The following is a 24,527-nucleotide window of genomic DNA, read 5'->3' as shown; positions in this document are numbered from 1 at the left end:
TGTGTGTGTGTGTGTGTATATTCTGCTTAGTGTGCAGATCTGCAGGTGCACCACAATTTCTTCTCCTTATTCTACTCCTCTTCTACTTCTCCTCCTCCTCCTTTTCCTTATTCTTTTTCTTCTTCTCCTACTTCTTATTTTTCTCCTGCTTGCTTTTTTCTCTCCTCCTTCCTCCTCTTCTTCTCCTCTTTCTCCTTATTCACCTTCTTCTTTCTTTTCTTCTCCTCATTCTCCTCCTCCTCCTCCATCGTCTTCTTCTTCTTAGAAGAAGTAGTGTGTAAAACTATATGTACTCATGTTGCAGATTAGGTTTTTCTCCTTTCTTCCGGCCCACTAAATTGTCACCAGGTTGGCTTCAATGATTCATCTGAGCCTTAATTACCGGGCGGCACCGTTTAGCGTTATATCTAGACAGGTAACCGCTCCTCAGATGGACATTTCTTCCTCTTCCTGGAGCTTAGTTTCTGTGCACAGTTTGGGATACTGGCATGTCTGCCATGTTTCCTCACGATCTGGCCTCCCAGCGATTATAAGGTGTCCATTTCTACAGTTCATTTACGTTCACAGCGTGTGCTATTGGCATTAAATCTGCTTCTGCTCATCTTCTGGCTGCAGACTCAGAGTAAAGTTGCTTAGCTTTGTTTGTGTGTCAAGGTGGGCTGGATTCATTTTATTTTATTTTGGCCTCCAGCTGAACTGCAGCTTTGGTGTGTTTACGTGAGTTTGCATCACTTTTTAATTCAGGTGTAGTTCTCAGTTGGTAGTTTTATTGTGTAGCGAACTTTGCAGGTATTTTTGAAGCCCTTTCCAACCCCCTAACACACACACACACACACACACACACTCCCTCCCTCCCTGAGCCACTGCTGGTCTGTGTTTACATCACTACATCAGCTGTCTCTATAGATCTACATTTCTACAACAGCTGGTTTTGTTTTGTCTCCGCTGGTCTGTTCTTACATTTCTGCGTCAGCTGTTCTGTCTCAGCTGTATATCGATGACTGGTTTTTACTTCTATTGTTTTTTTTTGCATTGAACTGTTTCGGCCCCTGCGGCTCCGTCTGCACGCAGTTCAGTCAGGAGTGAACTGAAGTGTAGGACGCTGCGCAGCGTGTGCTTTCAGTTATTCTTTTTCTCTTTAAGTTTATTTGAAGTTCATGTGGTTTTATTTATCGTTTAGTTATATTAGGTCCCCTTTTCTTACTTACTGGTCAGCTGTGTGTGTTTGCAGTGGTTTTAATTACAGTTGACCATCAGCAGGGCATTTATAAATAGCTTGATGTTAACTGGTTGCAGTCCTGTTTTTGTATTTTAAAGTTTAGAGATCGCCCGTCATTTTAAATCTAATATATTGATAAATAAAATGATTGCTCATTTTTGGAATCACATGTCAGTCGAGTGTTGTCGGCTTGTGTGACCTGTTCCTTTACTACTACTACTAATAATAATACATTTTATTTGGAGGCGCCTTACAAGAAATAAAAGCATAAAAGAATAAAAAAAAACATCAATTAAAACAAAGCATCAGCATAAAACAGGTGTCCAGTTCTAGAGAGTATACCAGTTTGAACAGGTGAGTTCTGAGGTGGGACTCTACTCTAATTTTTTTTTTTTTTTTTAGGTCCCAAAGTGGTTAAATTCAAGTATTCCCTCAGGGTAATAATTCCCAGAGGTGGCGTAGTTGACACTATTAAACCCTCCCCCTCCTGCTCTCCATGCTACCATATATATACATCATATATGTGTATCATGTATATACATTATATGAAGTCCCTCGGGTGTGTTTGCATATATTCTGCTTAGTGTGCAGCCTCCTCCTCCTCCTCCTCCTCCTCCTCCTCCCTGTTCTTTTTTCTCCTCCTCCTCCTCTCATCTGTCTTTCAGCCAGCCCTCCTCTCCTGGCATGTCCGCTGATTCAGTCCTCACCACAACTTATTAGCAGGGTGGTAAATATTCGCTGGGCTGTGCCCGGGGTTGGCACGACGGCCAGCTGAAAACTCATTATCACTTTATTATTCTCTGTGTCTGCCTCTAATTTATTCCCCTGCTGCCGCCACGGTGCTCGGTGCCTGCCTGCTGTGCCTCGAGAGCATGCCCGGACCTTCTCCTCCCTCCTCCCTCCTCCCTCCTCCCTCCTCCTCCTCCTCCTAATTCTCCCCCTGCTGAAAAGCTGAGGTTGTGGGAAGATGAGATGGGGTGGGAAAGACTGAGGGAATGATGGAGGGGAAAATTGTGGTTATTTGGGAGAATGTGGAGGTGTGGAGGGATGGATGGGAGGTGTAGGCAGAGCAGGAGCTCATTACGGTGATGTTGATTCGGGAGGAGGGGAGTCGACCCGCTGCAGGCGGCGACCCTGTAGATAAATCAGCGGTCCGGCTGTTTTTGAATTATAGAGAATACAGACAGAATACAGCTTCTTTCTCTGCTGCCGTACAGCTGAACTTCATTACTGTACAGCTGTCAATCAACAGGTGCTGCTCATCCGTCTCCTCGTCCTCCTCCAGGAGCTCGGTGGAGCTCAGGGATGATGGGAAATTATAGTAAAACGGCCGCGAGCTGAACTGCAGGGATGCAGTCGATCCACCAGAGTCACAGACAATGAGGTTAATTATAGAGGGCAGTCAGTTCAGTCAATTAAACGGGACATGAGACATGTTTTTATGATTGCAACGTGGCGAGTTGTGTGTTTTTTTTTTTTGTTGTCATTTCCTCTTTTCTGTCTTCTGCAATCATCTGGCAGCCAGTTGTATTAATACATGCGTCTCCTGTTCTGTGTGAACGGTGTAAAACTAATCAAAAACTAATAAAGTCGGTCACCAAAAATGAAAAATAGCAACAATTAGCCTGTCACACAAATATTTCCAATAACTAATATGCACTAAATCAACTGTGTGCTATATGGCTGTAGTCTCTTACATTCAACAGTTTCTTTTTAAAGTATTGTGTCCATGGCAGTGCTGGGAAGGCTTTAAAACAGGGTTTCTAACTTCATGTTGGGAAATAAAAACAGTAACGCTTTATTTAACTGGTCTTTAATTCCCTGGGAAGTTTACTGGAAAAAACGATCTAGTAGTAGGGTATTAAGATCTGAGACAGTTAATTCAGTTGGAGGGCGTTGTTGGTTCCTGACCTCAGTATTTGTAATATTCTGGCAAGTATCAGTTTGATTTACTCACTGAAACGTCTCTACACCGTGTCCTCTGACTGTCCGGCCCGCAGGAGCCGTGACTGAACAGAAATATTGATATGCTTATCGAGGTCGCCTTCAGTTATTTCCTTTTTGCTCACAGCAAGAAGCTTTACAAGCAGCTGGGTTGTACGTCTGGTCTGCCTTCCTCTCTCTGATAGGTCGGATAGACGATCTGCAGACACTAATAAAGACTGAAGAGGGTACTTACACCTCTTTAGTGTCATTTTAACGAATCCGTAATCCTTAATATTCTCCCAGTACTTTATTCTTGATGCAAATACAACATGAAACTAACAGTAAAAAGACACAAATTTACATAACATTTCAATTTATTGTTGCATTACCACAATGTAAAAGCTCAATAACCAGTTTAATCATAATGTGTTATTTGCTTGATTCATATACATGTGTGTAAATGCAGAAAAGTGCATTCATTATGTCCCCTAATTTAAGAACCACATCTACCCCCCTTAATGATATTCATATACATTATATATTAACTAGTCGGGCTTTTCAGTGCAAAGTGCAAAAAAACACTTAATTAAGAGTCCCATCAGGAATGTGAGCGATGGCTAATTAGCAGCAGCTCCTTTTAAACACAAACATTTAACACTTCTCAGACACTCTGCAGTCATCCTGAGAGGAAAATATCAGCTCACGACCAAGCTGTCATTTTACTGCCAGACATGAAAAGCTTTGCCTCACAGTTTGAGAAACTGTGAGCGTCGTGTTGAAGCATCTCGAAAAGTGGGAAGAACTATAATTGGAAAAAAAAAAAAACCCTGGCAGCCTGAGATCAAGTTTGTAAAGGTCTTGAAATCCAGTAAAAAGAAGAGAAAACATCAAGGCTCAGTTGAACGAGAGTCAACAGGAGAAAATGTCCACTTCAACAGAGCAGTTGGAAACTTTTATTAAGGGTGAAGAGGCTCGTTCGGGCTAAATAGAGCAGCTAAGTTGGTGGAGTTATTTCAGGCATTCAGGCTTTTCTGGAAGTAAAAGTCCCCATTTATTTATTTATTTATTTATTTTTTTATTTTTTTATTTTTTTTCTCATAGACGTAGACTTCCAAGACTGATGTGGAAACTCTCCTGGTTGAATCATTAGTACAAAAGATGAACCGCCGTGTTTGAGAAACTCTGGTCCTTTTTAATACAAATTCAAAAGTACAAGACGACATAAAAAAAAAAAAAAAAGAGAAGAAGAAGAAGAAGAAGAAGAAGGGGAAAAGTCAAGTATGATGCACAACATGTGGTTCAGAATCACATAACTGCTAAAGTCGAGAAAAAACTGCTAAAATTCAGCAGTTTAATGTTTATTTCTGAGTCAGTTTTAGATTATTTCAGCTGTTGTTTCCAATTACTATAATGGAGCATTTTGAGTTTTCATTCATAATAACTGGCCTTCCAATTTCATCTTGATAATGATGAAATAATTAATATAGTTATTGTGTGTTTATATTGTAAACAGCTTTTGTCAGTTTAGAATATATTTGACATAATTAATAATTAATGATTAGTTGACCTGTGGTTTGTATTATGCACCACAACACCAAAGCAAATTCCTTGTATGTGCAAACCGAGCACTTTATAAAGCTTTTTATCTTTACTATTATTATTATTATTATTGTTATTATCATAATCAAAGTGTTTCTAATGTATGCTTTATATCTAATAGGCACGTTTTTGGATTAACAAAAAACCCAAGTACCACCAACCTCTAGTTGCACCTTTCTAGTTAACGGACAAAATATGGCGTCACCCATGTGACTTCTTGGACAACGATTGGCCTGAAGTCACATGACCATTTATCCAACCCATCTCTGTAGATGCCCCATTGGCTGATATGAGTCTGGGTGTATATGATTGGTTGTCTTTTATATATTTTTTTAAACTTTTTTTTTTTTTACCTTTTTTCATACCGAACTTACTTTATTTAAATATTGTTTGTAATGTGTTTTATGATGACTCTGATGAAGGCCACAAGCCGAAAGTCATCGGTCAACTAATAATGTTGTTCTTCATACTACAAGTGTTGCTGGACTTCTTTCTCTTCTCCGTGCACCTTAGAAGTAGGTGAAGTTGTGCCAGAGAACTTTATTCTGCATCTGTGGAAAGCTAGCTGGCAGTAAACCTGATTCTGATTCTGTGTTTTTACATAAAGGAACATTGAAGATGTCACTAAAAGAAAGTTCACTTTAAGGTAAAAACCTTGAAATGGCATTTAGATTCTGGACCAAACAGATTTCTTCTTCTTCACAACTCTCACATTTTCACATTTCTGGTTTATCAGACTAATGATATTTTGGTAATTTTCAGTAAGTAAGGAATAGTATATTGTATTATAAATAGTGAAATACTTTGGTTTTTGACTAATATTCTGCAAAAAACTAACAACGTTCTGCTGCTAACATGCTGAACTGAGATAATTAAGGTGTTAAACATCATACCTGCTAAACATCAGCATTAGGGATGCATGATATTGGATTTATTGCCGATATCCGATAAGCTGATATTTCCAACTCATTGTGGCCGATTGCTGATGCCGATATATGCACATATTTTTTACCAGCTGGCTGAGGAGACTATTATGCATGTAAGATTGTACAAAGTATGATCAAGAAAGACAATATATGAAGGAAGAATTTAGGAAGACTGGAGTTCAGGAGCTCAGTGTTAAAACTTTAATGAACCTGCCAGGTGGGAGCAGCAGCAGAGTTTTCTTTGAGTTTATTAGACAGACAGGATTAATGTATAAGATTTAATCTCTGGTCCACACTCCGGAGCAGAAGGTGGCGGTAATGCAACTAATACGCTGGTTGACAACCGCCGTTATAAACCAAAAAGATTTTTTTCCCTCCAAACAGAGTGGTACATCCTGTCAGCCGAGGGATTTCTCATCTGTGCAGCCGAACACCGCAGCACCTTGACGGACTGTTTCTCCCTGACGGTGCAGCTGCTTCCTCCCACTTTAACCTGAATAACAAACCGGGGCTCGGTGCTCCGGTTGGATCCACACGGAGAGCCGGGGCTAACGTTAGCTGAGAGGCTAGCGGAGGGTTAGCAGCAGCGTGGCCAGAGGGAAGCTAGCTAGCCTTCGCAGCTGAGTGAAGCGCAGCCTGCGGAGGAAACACGGGGACCGTCAGGATGAAACAGTCTGTGGAGGGAAACACAGTCAGGCGGCGGAGGGAAGGCCTCTCATAATCAATTTCATTTTAGAGCTTATATCGGCCGATACCGATGACGCGCCGATAATATCGTGCAGCATGTTAGCTTGCTGACATCACTGCTAAGCTCAAAGCGCCGCTGTGTTCAGCCTCACAGAGCCGCCAGCTTTGTGTTGTATAATTACATATCGAGCACAAAGACACACAGAGTCACTGATGTGAAGAAACTGAAACTATCGTCATGACAAGCTGCAGATGTAGAATATTAAAATAGATGCAGGGTTTTTTAAAAGTTTATATATAATAATTAATGCTCTTCAGAAGAGTAATAATTGATCATAGTGTATTGCAGTGTGCAGAAATAGGTTTAATTATCAACACATGCCTTTTACATTAGAGTTTTGTAATGATAATTAAATATAAATACCTCTTATGACATTGGAAATAAGGAAATTCACATAAATCCAGCCGTCACACATCAATTATTTGATCAGACTTGTTGTATGAACATTATTATAATGGGATTGGTGTTTGCTTTTAAGCGTGTAATCCTGCTGCGTGTGTATTTGTGTGTCTTCATCTTGAGTTCACATATGACAGAGATCATGAGTACACAGATGGAGGGTGGAAGTAATCCCTTCCTTCCACGTCTCTGTCCGCTCATCCATACACGGAGCTGAGCTGCAGGATGTGAAGCTCTATTGTTCTCCGCCAGGTGTCCCCCGGTCCAGATCTGTAGATTAAAGTCGTTAATCTTGTCAAACAACATATCTGCAGATATTTTATTCTCATGATGCTGCAGATGAAGTGCCGGCGACAGGCTCCGGATCCCTCTGAAGCCCTGATAAAGCCTCGTTAATTGACATGCTAATTGGATGTGTATCGTGGCATCTGTATGATCAATGCGGGATGAGTCGGTATGAGGCAATTAATTTCTGTGATGGTGGAGAGACGCCTGCGTGGAACAAAAGGCTGTGTGTGTGTGGGGGGAGTGGGGGGGGGGGGGGGGGGGGGGGTCTATTGATGAAGTGAGAACGTCTGCTTCTTTGTTTGACCTCTGGATATGATGTTCAGGGTAGTTACACAGAGCCAAAGTCATGACCTCACTTCCTGTCTACCTTCTGTAACTTCTCTCGTTCAGCGTTTCTTACATTCGTCTTTCTGAAAAACGTTGAAACCTTTGTGATTTTATGAGCACAGAAAAACTACAGCTCGCATGAAAAAACTAGTTCTAGCCTCTTCTGTCGAGCCGTGCCGTTAAGTCAGCAAACGTCTCGAGGCCCAAACGCACTCGAAGCGTCTGATGCGCCTGTTTTGAAGCACACTTTTTGTTTTTTAATGGCCGAACACACCAAAAGAGTTATGAGGTGACGACATGAATGACGACACGGCGCCCAAAGTTTTCTTCTGTGCAGCTGAAAAAGAGAGAGAGAGAAAGAGAGAGAGAGAGAGAGAGATAGCAGGACAGCGGTGGTCGAGCGGTGATGAGAACAAAACCTCTGAATGAGAGAAATAAAACGTTATATTCTGATTATTTCACAGCAGTTATGTTTTATAGCATAAATAAATAACCATTAAACACTCAACAGATGATTTACTGTTTCTTAGTTTCAGTTTCCTCCTCTGTATTTCCGCTGGCAGTGCGCCATATGAGCGTCAAGTGATGCACGTCAAGTGTCGCTTTTAGTGCGTTTGGGCCTCAGGACTTATGGGAAATTGTGTTCATTAGTGGCCGCTACAAGCATAAATATTGAATAAATAACAATATTAGATTGTTTTTCAGAAAGCTACCATCCTTATTTAAACATATGCAGTGAGACACACGTCATACTGTTAAGAAAGGGTTTAATCTACGGCTGGACTTCTAGTTATTAGAGTTGTTTTAAATGTCAAATGAGGTTTTTCCTACTTCTGGAAGAGAACCTGGAAGCTGAATCCAGTTTGACTTTGCTCTCTCAGGCCCTGTTTACACCTGGTATTAACATCCGTCTCAGGTGATCCGATCACAAGTGGACAGCTTTAAGTTCAGATGTAAACGCACCCAAGACGCATTGAGGACGGATTGAGATCCGATCACTCAGATCACATTCGGAGGTGGTCTCGGCCGCATGTGGCCACATTCTTTCAGTAGTGTAAACGCAATGCATCCTGGGACACATTGAAGGACCACCTACTCAGCTGACGTCCTGTATTTTCTGGCAGACTGGACACAGGACCCTCCGTCCAAAGCTGCTCAACTTGTCTGATAAACAGGATAAACAAATTATTTTGTTTTTCATGTGAGTTAAGAACGTAACCCACTGGTTTCACTCTTCAAATCAACAATTAGAATAGAAATTAAACCATTAATTTTTTGCTTGTCTGTCTAAAAAAATATTTCAGGAGCGAAACGTTGCTGGATAGTTTCATTAATTAACATTAGATCCTGACCGACCCTGTGTATATATGTATATATATATATATATATATATATATATATATATATATATATATATATAAATACACGTCACACTAACAACAGCAGTAACTTCCAGGTAAACAACCGGCAGTTGATTTTTAACTGCAGAGATGTGAAACTTGTTTATTTCTGTTGTCATTTTCAGCTGTAATGTGACCTTTTAAAGACATACAGTTAATCCCAGTGACCTTTCTGCTGTTCTGCTTATTTTATGTATTTACCACCAGTCGCACTAACTGGTGGTTGTTTTATCATAGTGGGAAGCTTCCTCACCACTGCTTCACTCATTTATTCTTATGTTTACATTTAATAACTTTCACTACTTACTGCTTATACTTTCTTATTTACATGTGATTCTTTGTTTACTTCTTTTTTGTGACATTTAATTTTTGCTCCGCATCATTAAACTGTATGTACGTGACACGCAGGAAGTTATCGTAAAGAAACGCTGTGATTGGTTGCTTGAGCGTCGGCTCGTTGCTTTGCTCTTTTTGTTTGAATTCAGAGAAACAAAACAGCAGAAAATATAAAAACTCCTCCGCTGGAGTCTGATTACATGATTCAACAAAAATGTGAACTAGACACAAATCGTCCCTCCAATGCTCCCAACAGCAGATGTGTTGAGTCTCATCATTCATCTGATGACTTCATCCGCTGTCAAAAACATTATTTATCGGAGCTTTACAGAAACCGAAACATAATTTATGTTAAATAAAAACATTTGACTGTACTTGCGATGAGTTACTCATTACTCATTACACTGACATGACTGTGCAAGAAATAAAAAAAACTGCTGAGTCACAGGTCAAAGCAGTTCTTATTACCAGTTTATAGCTTTGAAAACCATCAATTAAGTCACTTTTAGATCTAATTTGCAGCAAAACAAATATACAGAAAATATATTATGCATGTAGTGTTAATGTCTTTAATCTCTGTGCATCATGAAGCCGATCTATAAAAGTTTATTAAAGTTTAGAGATATATATCGTATTAATTTATGAATTATGACTGAGTACATAATGCTGTCTGTCCCTGTTTATGCTGCAGCGCTGCTATTTCCTGCCGTCTCTGTTTGCTCGCTGTGCAACTGTTTCTCAGTTTATTAAGTCAACAACAAGTTGATTTGAAGCTGATTTCCTGTCACACTGTACATAAATATATATAGTATCTACTTATTAACACATGCACAGACTCTTATGAACTTCTGTAGACCAGGAACTCACTAACTGACTGATGACTCCAATGTTTTAGATTCTGTATAAAAATGAAATAAAAATGCATAACTTCTTAGTCGGGAGAGATGTTTACAAAATTAACAATTTAGACATTAACAGAAATTGAACGAGACGAGTCTGCAGCGACGCTAACGGCTCTCGACGCTCTTTAAATGTCTGCATGCTCACAGTGAAAATGCTAATGTGCTGATATTTGGCGCAGAGCAGCCAGTTCTGGCAGAACTTCACCTACTTCCTGTTTCACGGAGAGAAAAAAGGGGAAAAAATCTGAAGAGGTTTGCAGGTATTTGGCAATAAACCGTAGTGGTGCTAAAACAGACAGACGAACGCTAAAGTTATTACATGAACGCCTGTAACACACTTAAAGCCAATTCATGCAGTAACTGTTGGACTAAAACCTTAAAAAAAAAACAACCTCTGAGATAAACAAATACAACAACTACATACACGCTTTATTCATTTGGAAAATAAAAAAGGGGATAATGTTATAAATTATCAATGTTTCTGTTTCAAAAGTGAATCACATTTTGCAGAATGACTCTCTGCTCTGTTGTGCACTCAAGTTGATAATTCTTATTTTCAGTAATTAAAAGTAACTAAGTACATTTACTTTGTACTTGTACCTTCATTTGAGTGTTTCCATTTTATGCTACTTTATACTTTTTACTGCTTTACATGTATTTGACAGCTGTTGTTACTGGTCAAATTAAGATGTAACATCTAAAATACAAAACATAAAATCTGATACCTTATTAATATGATAAACTACACAACAGTATATTAACTGATTACCAGTTCCTCCTCCTCCACCAGCTACAGTACAACATTAGTGATAATAATCCAATAACAAAATATGAAAAATACTATAAAACACTCTGAAAGAGGTTTTTATACATAATGAATACGTCTGTAATTTAAAGGGTAAGTTCACTATTTTTCAAGTGTGTCTTAAAACCATCAGTCAGGAGCCTAAATGAACATTAAAGCTGTTTTTCTTGCTGTAATCATTCCTCCTGTTCATACTGACCATTAGAAGATCCCTTCATAATGACCTTACAATGGAAGTGATGGAGGACAAAATCCACAGTCCTCCTTCTGTGCAAAAAAAATGTATTTAAAAGTTTATCTGAAGCTAATATGAAGCTTCAGCGTCCAAATGAGTCAAATCAAGTAGATATCTTTCAACGTTACAGTCTTTTTAGTGCCAAAGTTCCTCTTTTTGTTACTATACTTCCACCTGCAGCTCAACAGGGAAACACTGTCCGAGGAAACACAAAGAGGGAATTTGATGCTAAAAAAGACTGTAAATGTGTCAGATATCCACTTGATATGACTAACTCAGACTGATGAAGCTGAATAGAAGCTTCACAGAGACTTTTAAATGACTGTGTGGACACACTGTGGATTTTGGCCTCCATCACTTCCATTAAAAAGCACATTTGAAGGATCTTTTAATATGAACAGGAGGAATGATTACAGCGAGGAAAACCTCTTTCAGTTGAGTCAGTGGAGGTTACAGTATTATGTGAGTGTGATTCAGCAAAGATGAAGGTGTTTTAGTGAGTAATTGTATATTTATATGAAAGTAATGTGACTGCCACGGTGTTTTCTATGTGCCTGCTCCTGTGATTTGATTGGCACATGTCACACACGTCCGTCAGCGTGAAGCAGAAACAGAAACGGGAACGCCGTGATTCACGCCCCGCTGCTCTGTTTCATGTCTCGCCGAGATCTAATTACAGCCGCTCTGTATCTCTCGCTCCACGCTTTTAATTAACACGCCCCCCCCCCCAAAAAAAAGGGGAAATGGAGCAAAAATGTAAAATTAATTGAATAGAATTTGTAATTCAAAGTGTAAGAGTGGAAGAAGAAGCGAAGGAGATCAAATACAAGAGACCGTACTTTTTAAGAGTTGGGTCCCGTGGGGGTTTTACACCCGCCGCCGCCGCCGCCGCAACGTGTTTCAAGGTTTTTGTGTGTTGTGAGTCCACAGAGGGGCCACGGCCTCCTTTTTTTTATAAAAAAAAAACAAAAACGAGGCATCAGAATGAAGCTTTATATATATATAGAGAGAGACGAATAATGATGTGGTGGATTCTTCTTGTTTGGGAGAAATAGTGTTTTAATAAGTGTACACTCTCAATCACTAGAGCTCACACACACACACACACACACACACACACACACACACACACACACACACACAACTACAAGTAAAAGACTCCATTTAACTTGTGTTTCCATATAAAGTCGGTTTCTGGGAATTAAAAGACTTTTTCAAATCTACGAGAAACATAAAAATACACAACAAACAATGCTGACAAAGAATAAAAATGATCAATAAGGATATCTGAGATGTGGACATTGTACTGTTGGTGCTTTTGAGGAGACTGTAGACAATAATAATAATAATAACCAGAATGGGCCACATGACAGATGATGATGTACGGTTCCCCAGATTCAAAAGAGGAGAGAACATTTCAGAACATTTAGTTTTCATGGAAGAAATGTCCTGTTATAAAGGGATGCAGTGTTCTCTTGTCTCAGCAGCCAAACCTCTCTCCTCTATAAATCTCAGCTAGAACAAAAAAAAAAAAAAAAAAAAAAAAAAAAAATCTCATATTAAAAAGCCAAAAAAACTCAACATATCAGCTTCAGACAACCAGAACAAATCGGGATTTTTTTTTTTTTTTTGAATTGGATCTTTTCAAACAAACAAGTCACTGTAACAAAAAGGCAAAGAAATATAAAATGGAATTCATCCTCAGCAACACCAAGATGATAATAAACACTTCAGGAGCTTTTATATCTGGCAGAGGTTATATATATATATATATGGTCCTGTATATTAGACGTAGATATAGATATCGCAGCGACGTCTCTCGACCGAGGATAACCCGTGTGTTCGATCCCAGTTAAAGGTCTTTTTTAGTTCAGTCGTTCCTCTGCTGGCAACTGATTAAGACGTTTCAACACTCTGTTTTTTTTTTTTTTACAAGACACATGACTCCATCCCAGTTAACCTTCAACAGATCGTGAATTTATGCTCCTCGGGAAAAAAGCATTTCATGGTTTAGATTCTGGATGGACGGTGTTACTGTGTCGGGAACATCTTTTAAAAGACTTCACACACCTGCGGCGTGAAATAAAACTGAGCCGATGATTGAATCATAAAGTTTAGTGAGAGTTGAAAAACTGAGATCAGGACACGACTTTATTTTATTCACCTCTGAAAAGCACATATTTCCATTAAAAACCAAACCAAGATATGAACTAGTGGACTTTAGATGCATTGATCCATATTTAAATATATGTTTACTCTGCTGTTCATGTTGCTTTCTAAAATGTATCATCTGTGTTTTGTCTCTGCAATCAACACAATATCATCAGCATATAATAAAACACTTAAATTCATATTATCAATCACTGCTTGATTGGCCTGCTTCATTTCTTCAGCTGAGTGATTTACATAAAAAGCAAACACTGAAGGGGAAAGTACGTCTCCCAGTTTCAGTCCAAATGGGGAAACCAGCCAGTCAGAAAGTTATTTAACTGTTGACATGAAACTGGAGGCTGACATTATAAAATCTGCCATTAATACCAGAACATATTAATTTATACTGTAAAAGGTCTCTATTGATCCAGTCAAAGGCTTTCTTGAAATCAGCAAAACGAGCAAACGTAGTCTTGCTCTCACCACTGATGATATAATATAAATATGGTCAATATGGTCAGTACATGTCCTGTTTTTCCTAAAACCATTCTGCTCATCCACCAATAAGCAATCTGAGTTCATCATATCACATAATGAGTAGAAAAGTGTTTTAAGAACAATTTAAACAGTTTAAAAGGAGAAGAAATCTACACAACATGTGATTAAGATCCTTGTCAAGTGTTCAAAGTAGCAACATGATAAAAACTGCATTTCTTTTTATTTTTGGCACATTATGTCTGAAGTTGAGTTAAAACTCTGGTAGCTGATAAGTTACATGTTAGTTTTAGTCTCAATACAAATGCAGAAGTAGAAAAATATAAATATAATTGCTGCATCAAAACTTGCACTTATGTAAAAAAAAAAGAAGTACGTAATAATGGCCGAAGAGCAAAACCTCCTATCTGAAAAATGCACTTTTTTTGAGAAAACTTGTTGTTTTCTTGCAGAATGCTATTTGTTAAGGATACCCAATACATAACACACTGTCTTTGGACTATATTACTATATTATGTGGTGTTGTTACGGTATCTTTGTATGGTTATTTGTATGGTTTGTATAGTTACACTGCACTGTTACTTTTATTCTCTGGTTTTATCTGTCTTATTCCCTTTTTTAGCTTCTTTTTATTTCCAAATTTAACTCTTTTTAATTAGGGTTATTTATTTTTCATAAGTCTTTTTACTTGTATTGCTTTTATATTCTGTTTTATGCCTTTTGTGTTCTATGTAAAGCACTTTGAATCGCCTTGTTGTTGAAATGTGCTATACAAATAAACTTGCCTTGCCTTATTACAGTATTGTTAACATATAATATAGTTGTATAGTCCAAACACAGTGTGTTATATATTGGGTATCCTTAACAAATAGCATTCTACAAGAAAACAACAAGGTTTTTTTTTTAGTTTTCTCAAAAAAGTGCATTTTTCAGATAGGAGGTTTCGCTCTTCAGTCATCAATATGTATTATGAGCAAAATGTACTTGTAAGTATCAAAAGTAAAACTACTTATTATACAGAATGGTCCTTTCAGAGTGTTATAAAATACTGTATATCATATTATTGGATTATTATTATTACATGTGCATTCAGCATGTAAGCAGCATTTCACTGTTGAGGCTCATTTTAGCTGATCATAATTGAAATTACAGGCCTTTTTCTCTTTCTTTTACTAAATAATACTGATGTACATAAAACTACTGATTATTTAATTTATTAATCTGACAATTATCTTCTTAATTAATCCTTTTTCTATTCATTTTCTATAAAAAACTTCCAAGATGATTTTTAATTTACCATAAGAAAATAAGAAGAGAGAAAATAAGAAGAGCTGCAAATATTCATATTTGAGAAGCTGAAACTAGTAAATGTTTGGCATTTCTGCTTGAAAATTGATTGATTGGTGATTGATTCATCATCAAAATAGTTGCCAATAAATTTCTCTTTTGATCAACTAATGAATTATGATTCAGCTGAACAGCAGATGTTTCCTTCTGCAGTTAATTCATCTTGAAAATAGTAGTTTGACTCAATATTCTTCACTCAAGGTCCACTTAATACCTTTTTTTCAGAGCTTTCAGCTGCATGTGAGATGCTGAAAGCTCAGCGTAGGAAGTTCATTTTACCAAAATAAAAGACACTCAAAAGTTTTGTATTTCAACAAAATATTTTCTTTATTCTGCAAGAGAACTGAATATGGTGGAGCTCCACTGGAAAAAAAAAAAAAAAAAAACGTACATGAGTTCAGCTCATAAACAAATGGAGAATCTACAACCGACAAACTATTGCAACCGATACGAGAAAATAAAAGTGTGCTGTGATTGGCCGAAAACCTTTTTCAAAAGAGAGAGAATACCAAGAGAAAGCCGGGAGCAGGTATGGCAGAAGGGTAACCCTGAGAAAGAGACCGACACCAAACAGGAAGTTAGAGGACTCAGACAGGAAGTGAGTATTTGTCTTCCGTATTTGAAACAGTCCAGTATTTGGTTCTGTTCACACCAGCGACACTTTTTTCACCAAATTGTGCAGGGAGTTTGTGCATCAAGGTCAAATTTGGGGGAACTTGACATGCAAATTTGTGCCGTTAGCCGATAGCAAACTGTCTTTAAACTTCATTTCTGGAAGTTTTTTTTTTTTAGCTTATTTTATTAGCGCATAATAAATTAGCATTAACCACAACACATAAAAACTGTGTTTGCATCGTTGCCTTAAAACAAAAATTAAAAAGTTTACAGAATAATAAATAATCTGTGAAATTAGGATAAAGTTTAGTAATGAGGGGAGAAATACTAAAAACATCCTTGAACATTTTCAGTATTTCTAAAATCTTTTTCGTGATCGTTTCTCTTTCTCAGTTTTACGTCTTTTTTTTTTTTTTTTTTTTTAATAGCATCGAACGACTGACACAGAAAGGACCGGAACTGGTTTCAGCTGTAAGCAGTGATGTTAAATTTGCTATTAAATTCAGATCTGAATACACCATAAACAGACAAATAACAGTTGTTTTTCCAAAGACATCTTTTTTTTTTTTTTTTTTTTTTTTTTAAAACATTTTTTTTTCTTTTATACACAAAAAACAACAGTCAAGAGTACCAAATATGCATGCTGGATCTGTACGTATGTCAAAAAAGGGGGGTAAAAGGGGAGGAAAGGGGGAAGAAAGGGTGTCATATACACTTTTTTTTTTTAAAAATCTTTTTTTTTTTAAGTTTGTTTTTTTGTGTTTTTTATTTTTTTTTTTTAAAGTTCTTTATTTTCATATATATATATATATATATATATAAGAAGCTGTTACTCCTCGAAGCTGTGCTGGGTACTGTGATCAGATAAGCAGTGGTAAGAACACAACACGACTCCTCGGTGAGAATCACAAACATATTCAAACCCGGCTGCAAATAAAACTTTGCAGAACTGCTTGAGGGCGAGTAGTAGTAGTAGTAGTATCTGTAGTAATAATAATAGTAGTAGCAGAGGAACAACAGACAGTTGCTATTTTTTTAACAGTCCTGGGGTTGGTGGTGGAGTATAAACACACTCAGAATAAAAAAAAAAAAAAAGGTAACAAAGTTTAAGCTTATTGTACCTTTTTTCTTTTTTGTGACTGAGACTGCACCTGTGTTTTGGATCAAAGTGTACCTTTTTATTTTCTTAAGAGGTGAATCTAAACCTGCTTCCTGTGAGTTTATTCGAGTTAGAGTTTTCAAAAAGTGAAAACTTAACTAAACAGTCTGTAAAAGTAAACTTGACAGAACGGATATTTTGGTTTGTCCCGCTTAACCCTCGCAACTTTTTAAAAAAAAATTTTCTTTCTTTTCCCGCCTGTTTTTAGTAACTACGACGACCGGAAACACCTGTAAGTCGGGGGAGGGGGGGTCGACGCAGCCGAAGGAAAAAAAAACATCGCGAAAAAACCCCCCCTGGTGGACAGAAAAGGGAATATTGCATGTTGTTGTGGCGGAGTGAAACACGACGGGGGAAAAAGTCCTGCAGAAAGTGTTCGATTTAAAATCAATATTTTACATATTTTGCACAAAACATACTGAGGATCTATAGAATCAGTGTAAACGTCTTAAATCCCCCAAACACAAAATACATCGCCATAAAATTTAAGGAAAAAAAAATTATATTTTTGTTTGCGAGACATTTCTGCAGGACACTTTCAACACATAGAAATAGAAACGTTTTCAACTGCAAGCCGAACTAAAACTCCAGCTACGGTCGTCAAAAATGTGCAAATATATGAGTAATATGAGCGAGAGAAAAAGCTGTGAGTCTGTTCCTTTTGGTAAATAGTTTAGTCTGTTCACATATATTATTATTATTATTATTATAACGGCAAAAAAAAAACAACAACACACTGACGAGTGCAGATCTGATTGATTTTTGCCGTCGGGGACATCATTGAACAAGAACGGATCCTTCCTGACGTTCCATTAAAGTTACCTGTTTTGTTTTTTTTTAAAAAGAAACAAATGAACCAACAATCCTAGCTAGCTGTACGGGGGGGTGGGAGGGAGGGGGGGGGGGGGGGGGGGGGGGGGGGACTCATTCACACAACAACATGGTTTCATCTGCTCTTGTTTTGATAATATCGAGGCAATGGAAATAAAAGTTTAAAAAATAAAACATCACTGAAACCTTTCCAATGATCAACTGAAAGATTAACAAGAACTGAAATCTTTGGTCTAAATGTTTCGGGGGGGGGGGGGAATGAAACAAAAAAAAAAACTATGACTCAAAACAAGCCTTCAAACTGTCATTTCTCTTAAGTTTCTATAGATATATATATATATATATATATAGTATATATATATGATAGATACGACATCTCTGTGTAAATGTGACTCAGGATGCATACATCACAGGTAAAATATGAACACAAAGTCTCTTGTAAGATGATGAATGTGTGCAATTTTCAGACAAGCCCTCTGTGAAGGAAAAGATCCGAACATATCTCTGAGAAAAAAGTTTAAAAAAAAAAAAAAAAAAAAAAAGCGCCTCCTTTCCCTCCTAAAGTAGCTCTACGTTTTTCTTTTGCCTGTAACCAATAATACTGTACATCTGTCATAAAACTCTAAAAAAACCTTCAGCCCTGCTCACCATAAAACAAAAAAAAAGGGAACTCTTTGTTTTTTTTTTTGTTTTCTTTTTTAATAAATGTATAATTTTTTTTTTTTTCATATAAAGACATTCAACAGTGAGCAATGCAATATAGTTCAAGTAATAGAGTCAGGGATTTTTTTGAGTTCCCTATTTTTGAAAAAAAAACAAAAAAACACAAAAAGTCAGCTAATAAAAATAAAAAATAAAACCTTCAGACTGTGTGATGATGATGGTGGAGGAGGAGGAGGAGGAGGAAGAGGAGGGTGGGGGGGGAGGAAGGAAAAGACGATGACATCCTCTTTTTTTTTTTTTTTTTGGTGATGACGCTATGTGTCGCTAAGCTACAGGAAGCTGTGAGGGTTAAAAAAAAGAAAAGTCAAAGTGGGGATCTAGCTTAATCGACTGAGAGTGATTGAAAGTATCAATGCAGAAAAAACCCTGATCTATTTATTTAAGTTTTCAAATCGCTGGCTTCATCGTGTGGTAGTTTTGTTTTTTTTGTTTGTTTTTTTTTTGTTTTTTTTTTTAACGGTAAACTGGAAACACCTGAGGGTTAATGACCGGTCATGATGGAGACGTTTAAAAAGTCTGCCGGATCGAATAGCCGATAGCACCTGGAGAGTTCGGATCATCTTATTTGGGTAACGGATGAACTTTACTGTGGTGCTTTTAATTAAAAAAAAAAAAAAAAAAGAAAAACTTTGGACCCAGTCTGATCCTTTTTTTTTTTTTTTTACATTCAGGATTATATCGACAAACCGCGTCTTTGTGTTCCCCCCGAAAAAAAACTAAAGAATCCTTCCTGAAGTTCAGTCCAAGAGAGAAAAAACACAGCTGGATGGAAACAAATCTGACAAAGCCGACGACTTTTTTACAGGTGAGAAAACTTTCTTCCTTTAAATTTGTGACCAGAACAACAGATTCTGGTGTCAGTTTGGGTCTGAAAACTAAACAAAAACACTAAATCATCAGATATTAAAGACTCAATAAAAGTTAAAATCTGACTCTGAAACATCACGTAAACACTTGTAGCCACGATTTGTGTGACCTGTCATGAAGAAAAGTAGCTGCAGATGCGAAATTTGCAGTTTTAACAGTAAAGTGTCGGAAGCAACTAACAATACAACAAAGACAACAACAAAGCAAAGCTAACAGAACGTCATCGGTGGATTCGGTTCAACTTCCTGTAACATGTTGAATTTCTGCAACAGGTTTTTTCCACAACTTGTACAAGAAAGAAACACGTATGAAAGAACAAAAATCCAAATCTGAATAAAACACGCTTCGCTAGTTTCTCGGCTAAATTCGGAGGTCGACCCTGAAACGGGAAACGTCTTTGCGTTGCATCTGTTCCGTCCAGCTGTGCTGATGTTGCCTCTTGGATTTCTTCTTCACTGCTTTTAAACCGGGATCATAAGAGGGACCGAACACTTTCAGCTGGCAGTTTAACTTCAACTTGATAAATCAAATTTAGCTTGTTCTCACCAGTAAACACTGCTGGTCGGCCTTGAATTTAAGCTGCTCTTTTAAAATATGATCCAATAGTTTGTATCAGCAGTTAATTTACACACGGTTAAATTTCTTGTGTAACATCACGTTTACTTTGTTTTTTTACCTTTAGGAACTTGCAAGTCATCTCCACTGGAGGACAAATGACAACAACATGGAGGTCACAGTGAGCATCATGTTTCTAACAATCATTTTTTTATGCACTTTAGCACATAAGAGACCTAAATGGAAATGCCATAATTTTGAAAACAAGGAGATTTTAAAAGTTTTTTACTCGACTGTAACAGATTTTTAAAAATGAACTCTGAAGTAGCTGATTTTGATTCTCTAAATACCAAAAAAAAAAGCCAGAAAGCAGCAAAGAAACGTCACAACTGCTTCTCTTTTAATCTTGTTTTGCTCTCTTAACCCTCCTGTCGTCTTCCTGTCGATCGGGGTCAATTTTGACCCGGGAGGACAAAAGTTGCAAAAGTTCACAGATGCTATAAACTTTAATTAAAACACCTAAAATTCAAAGTAGTGATCATTACTTTTACATGCAAAGTGTGTGGTGTGGAACCATCCATGTGATTTTCAGGCAATTAGATGAAAGAAATCTATATTTATGAACGGGTCAAATTTGACCCGAAGACAACAGGAGGGTTACAGAATAACCTGCGTTATTCTAGACCAGCAGTCTGACAACAAGCTAAATGTGATTTAGCAGCTCCAACTTTAAGACGCACAAAACTCAGTCTCCAGTGAAAAAAAAAAAAAGAGGAGACCACTTCCTATCAATGGCTTTCAGCTCCACAAAACCCACCTCCCCCCCCCCCCCCAACAACAACAACTCCTCTACCTAATCAGAGCAGACTGTATCATCGAGGGCGTGGGGTCGGGGTGGCGGTGGCGTTGGGCGGCGGGTAGATAACGGTGATACCGTCAGGGGGGGGGGTGGGGGTGTTGAGGAGGACACTGAGACGGGTGTAGATAAACACATGGTGGGCTACAACCAAGGTTGTATCATTCACTCACAATGACTCCTCTGCAGCTTCTCAAACAATGGCCCTCTCTTCCTAAACCTGACGCACTCCTTCAGACGCACCGCAGCGTGTGTGTGTGTGTGATGCTGGTTTATTGTACTGTGAAAGACACCGCAGACGACAAAGAAGAAGAAGAAGAAGGAGGTGGGGGTGTGTGTGTGTGTGTGTGTGGGGGGGGGGGGTGCTTTGTCTGACTTTGTAACCAGCGTCGTCTCGTCTTTTTCCAGGTAGACGACCTCACAAATCCTATAAAATCATTTTTGACGAGGTTTTTAAGAGGAAAAAAGGGGGCGGCGGCTAATCGAGAACAGCTGCCTTTTGTTTTATTTTTGCCACAAACCGCAGAAAACCATCCATCCCCCCCCCCCCCCCCCCCTCACCCCCCCCCAACCCACACCCTTCCCGTAGCTCCACTAACCTTCACTCGTCAACAGGAACTTACAATAGTTGCAGATTATCAGTCGGGCAGCGGATTGGACGACTATCAGAGACAAAAACAGCCAATCAGAGCGACTCGGTTTGTTTTTCTCTTCAGTTTTTGAAGATATTTTTTATTGTGTGATGCTTTTTTTTTTTTTTTTTTAAAGTCTTTGACAGAGAAAATGTTTCCACTGGTTATAAAGTCAAGCACCGGGCAAGAAGTTCTGAGTTTTAAAAAAATAACAACTTTAACAAAAAAAAAAAAAAAGCAAACTAAAGCAATCAAACAAACAAAAAAAAACAAAAGCTTCACTGTGCACTTTGATTATCTCTTGGACCTTTAGTGCATCTCTCTCTCTCTCTCTCTCTCTCTCTGCTTGACTGCTGAACTACATTAACACAACGCTAGATTGCACGTTCTTTCAAGTTTTCAGTATTTTTTTTTTTTTTTCTTCTTCTAAAGCCTGTGTCTTCAGCTCGGGACGTCGCCTCCGTCTACCTGCGTTCTTGTGTTTACACATTAAACATCATTTTATTTTATTTTTTTTTAATTTTTTTGTTTTTTAATAATCAAAGCTTATTATTTCTGAAGGGTTTTTTTTTTTGTAACAAACACACAAACAGTCCCAGTTTTTCAACTCACAGTCGTTAGCATATATGCAAGTATCACGCTCTCTTCTTCCTCTTCTTCTTCTTTTTCTTTTTTTTAAAACCACACATAAAATGGGTTTCAGGTTTTATGGTCAGACTTTTTTTTTAATGCTTTCCTATCAGGATGATTCTGGAGACCATTTGAAACCTTTTTGTCTAGTTTAAGTGTAGCCTTGTAGGCTTGTTTTATGACCTCAGCGCTCCGTATGTAACCTTTAAAAACCTTAAAAGGTATTTTCTTGATCTCACGTGTCTGCCTGGACTGATAAAATATCCCCACAGTCTTAACATACGTCCAGCGAAGAAGAAGACGACGAGCTGAGTCTAAAAGTTCTGTTTCGTCCCGAGCGAACGTTTTATCACACCGGGCAGACGTCTGAAGGTCATGTGACTGGATCATGGAGTTACATAAAGAGCGCTGAGGTCATAGATGAGGCTCATTTAAGTGCTTCTTCTTCTTCTTCTTCGCCTGTCTGTTGGTCGGTTTCCCACCAAAAAAAAACAAAACAAAAAAAGCTTATTGGTTTACAAGCATGTGGCCCAAAACTCTGTTTTATGTGTGGTCTCAAACACACCGTTCCTTTGCTTTTTCTTCACTCTTTTCTCCATTCATAAAAAAAAAAGAAAAGAAAAGAAAGGACAAACTAAGAAAGCGGACTCTTTGCCCTCCCTCCCCTCCCTTTAACCCCCCCACCCCCTCCCCCCCCTTCACCTCCGTCTCCACATCAACTTTGGTCTCTGGTTCTGATCGGTGACGTTGCCGTTTACACATTGGCAAAAAAAAACAAAAGAAAACTATGTTCCAGCAAAGCAGAAATTAACACTCTACAGTTAGTATAAAAGCAAGCCTTTTGTCCTTCTTTAAGACTACAAAACTGTTTTGTGTCCCCCCCCCCCCCCCCCCCCCCCCCCCCTTTAACTCCCCCCTCCCTCCCTCCCCTCCCCCTTAAAACCCCTCAGCAGCAGTCTACATGGAGGAACACTTCAACAGAGTTATAAGTGTCCGTTGTCTCATTATGCTACATTATTTTTGCTTTTCGTACGGAGAGGGACAGAACAGACACTTGACATCATCATCATCATCATCATCATCTCCTCTTGCATTTACCACAAACAACAAGTTTAGGAGTAAAAGAAAAAAAGGAAACATCTGCAACATGAAAACGACTTCAGGAAACAAACCAAAAAGGTTGTAATATAATCATCTGAGGTGGGAAAAAAGTTTTAAAATGGGAATGTTGTCGTCTTCATCGTCATTCTTGTGGGTGTTTCTGGTTAAAAAAAAAAAAAAAAAGTCTGAGCTGGAGTTTAGGTAGCAGCGGGGGGGTCAACCTGAAACTCTTGACGTCTCCTCTACTCCGTTTCCTTCCTTCCTTCCTTCCTTCCTTCTTTCCTTCGGTCGTTTTATTTTTTATTTATTTATTTATGTATTTTTTTTTTCACATTCACAAACATTTAAAACTTCCTTGTGCAAATCAAGCAGTCTTTAGAAAGAATGCCCTCCGAAATTGTTCATGTAAAAATATATAACTTCAAAGGTGGCTGACGTGTGTGTTGCAGCAAGTGTTTAATTCGTTTTTTTCTATCTATCTATCTTTACGGGGTCTGGTGTTGGGTTTGTATTTCAACCGATCTCCTCCTCCTCCTCCTCCTCCTCCTCCTCCTCCTCCTCCTCTTCTTCCTCCTCCCCAAAAAAAAAAGGGAGGGGAGGTTGGTTTGTTGTCTATGTGTGAGGGGAGAGGGAGGGAGGGATGGAGGGTGGGGGCGTGGCCAGGTGGGGTTCATCTGCGTCCGGAGGGCATCTGTGCGTAGACGGGGTAGGCGAGGCGCACGTTGAGCGAGTCGTTGTGCTGCACCAGGGAGGTCTGGTGATAGTGGAGCACCAGGTCCTTCAGGCTGCTGTACAGGTTGTAGGGCTCCGCGAAACCGAAGCCGCGCGGCGTGCTGTAGATGACGCAGTGCTTCACCTCGCCTTCCACACTGGGGAGGAGACACAGAGAGAGAGAGAGAGAGAGGGAGGTGAGATCAGACCGGCTGCTCAGGAATTTAAAAAACTTCCAAAAAGATGCCTCGTCACGGTCTAAACTCTGAACTCGAGCGAACTTTTCAACTAATACGGAGTCTGAAGTTTCTAATTATGAAGGATGAATATTTGCTGGAGCAGATCTTTGACAGGAAATGACTCTGGCACCGCTTATAAACACACAACCAACTAAACTTAAGTAACTGTATCAGAACATTTCCTCTAATTTCCCTGTGATTGGTACTAAATTACACTGTTCTTTCCAGGAAACGTCCTGGGAAAGTATTCAGAGATGATGATGATGATGATGATGATGATGATGATGATGGAGTGTTACCATTTTCTGTATCACAACAATAGAAAATAAAAGCTTAAATCTCTTTTAGATGTGTACAGGAAACAGCTGTTGTTATTTGATTTAAGCTCATAAATGCTACATGCTAACCAAGGCTAATGCTAATTAACGTTTTATTTATCTTACAGTGATGTTGGGAACTTTGAGGTCATCTGAGGTCATACAGAACTGATCTGTCTTCATGTTAT

The 24,527-nt window shown here is 38.4% G+C and overlaps 1 protein-coding gene and 1 long non-coding RNA gene across 5 annotated transcripts in view; one reads left to right on the top strand and one right to left on the bottom strand.

Annotated features, from left to right (window-relative positions):
- The window catches only part of LOC122989330, an 86,850-nt gene extending 64,251 nt beyond the window's left edge, over window positions 1-22,599 (top strand). Inside the window, exon 3 of the long non-coding RNA XR_006405012.1 lies at window positions 19,103-22,599. This is a non-coding gene — a long non-coding RNA (uncharacterized LOC122989330). The remainder of the gene's footprint in view (window positions 1-19,102) is intronic.
- A 621-nt stretch (window positions 22,600-23,220) lies between these two features.
- pik3r3b (phosphoinositide-3-kinase, regulatory subunit 3b (gamma)) overlaps window positions 23,221-24,527 on the bottom strand; it is a 264,605-nt gene continuing 263,298 nt past the window's right edge. For all 4 annotated transcript variants that reach the window (XM_044362120.1, XM_044362121.1, XM_044362122.1 and 1 more), the window contains one exon: window positions 23,221-23,941. In XM_044362120.1, coding sequence (XP_044218055.1) covers window positions 23,743-23,941 — 199 coding nt within the window. In that variant the 3' untranslated portion in view covers window positions 23,221-23,742. The remainder of the gene's footprint in view (window positions 23,942-24,527) is intronic.

This window comes from Thunnus albacares, chromosome 9 (assembly GCF_914725855.1).
Source record: "Thunnus albacares chromosome 9, fThuAlb1.1, whole genome shotgun sequence".
Classification (NCBI taxonomy): Eukaryota; Metazoa; Chordata; class Actinopteri; order Scombriformes; family Scombridae; genus Thunnus; species Thunnus albacares.
The sequence above is the reverse complement of the archived record's forward strand: the minus strand, read 5'-3'. Positions and strand labels throughout refer to the sequence as shown.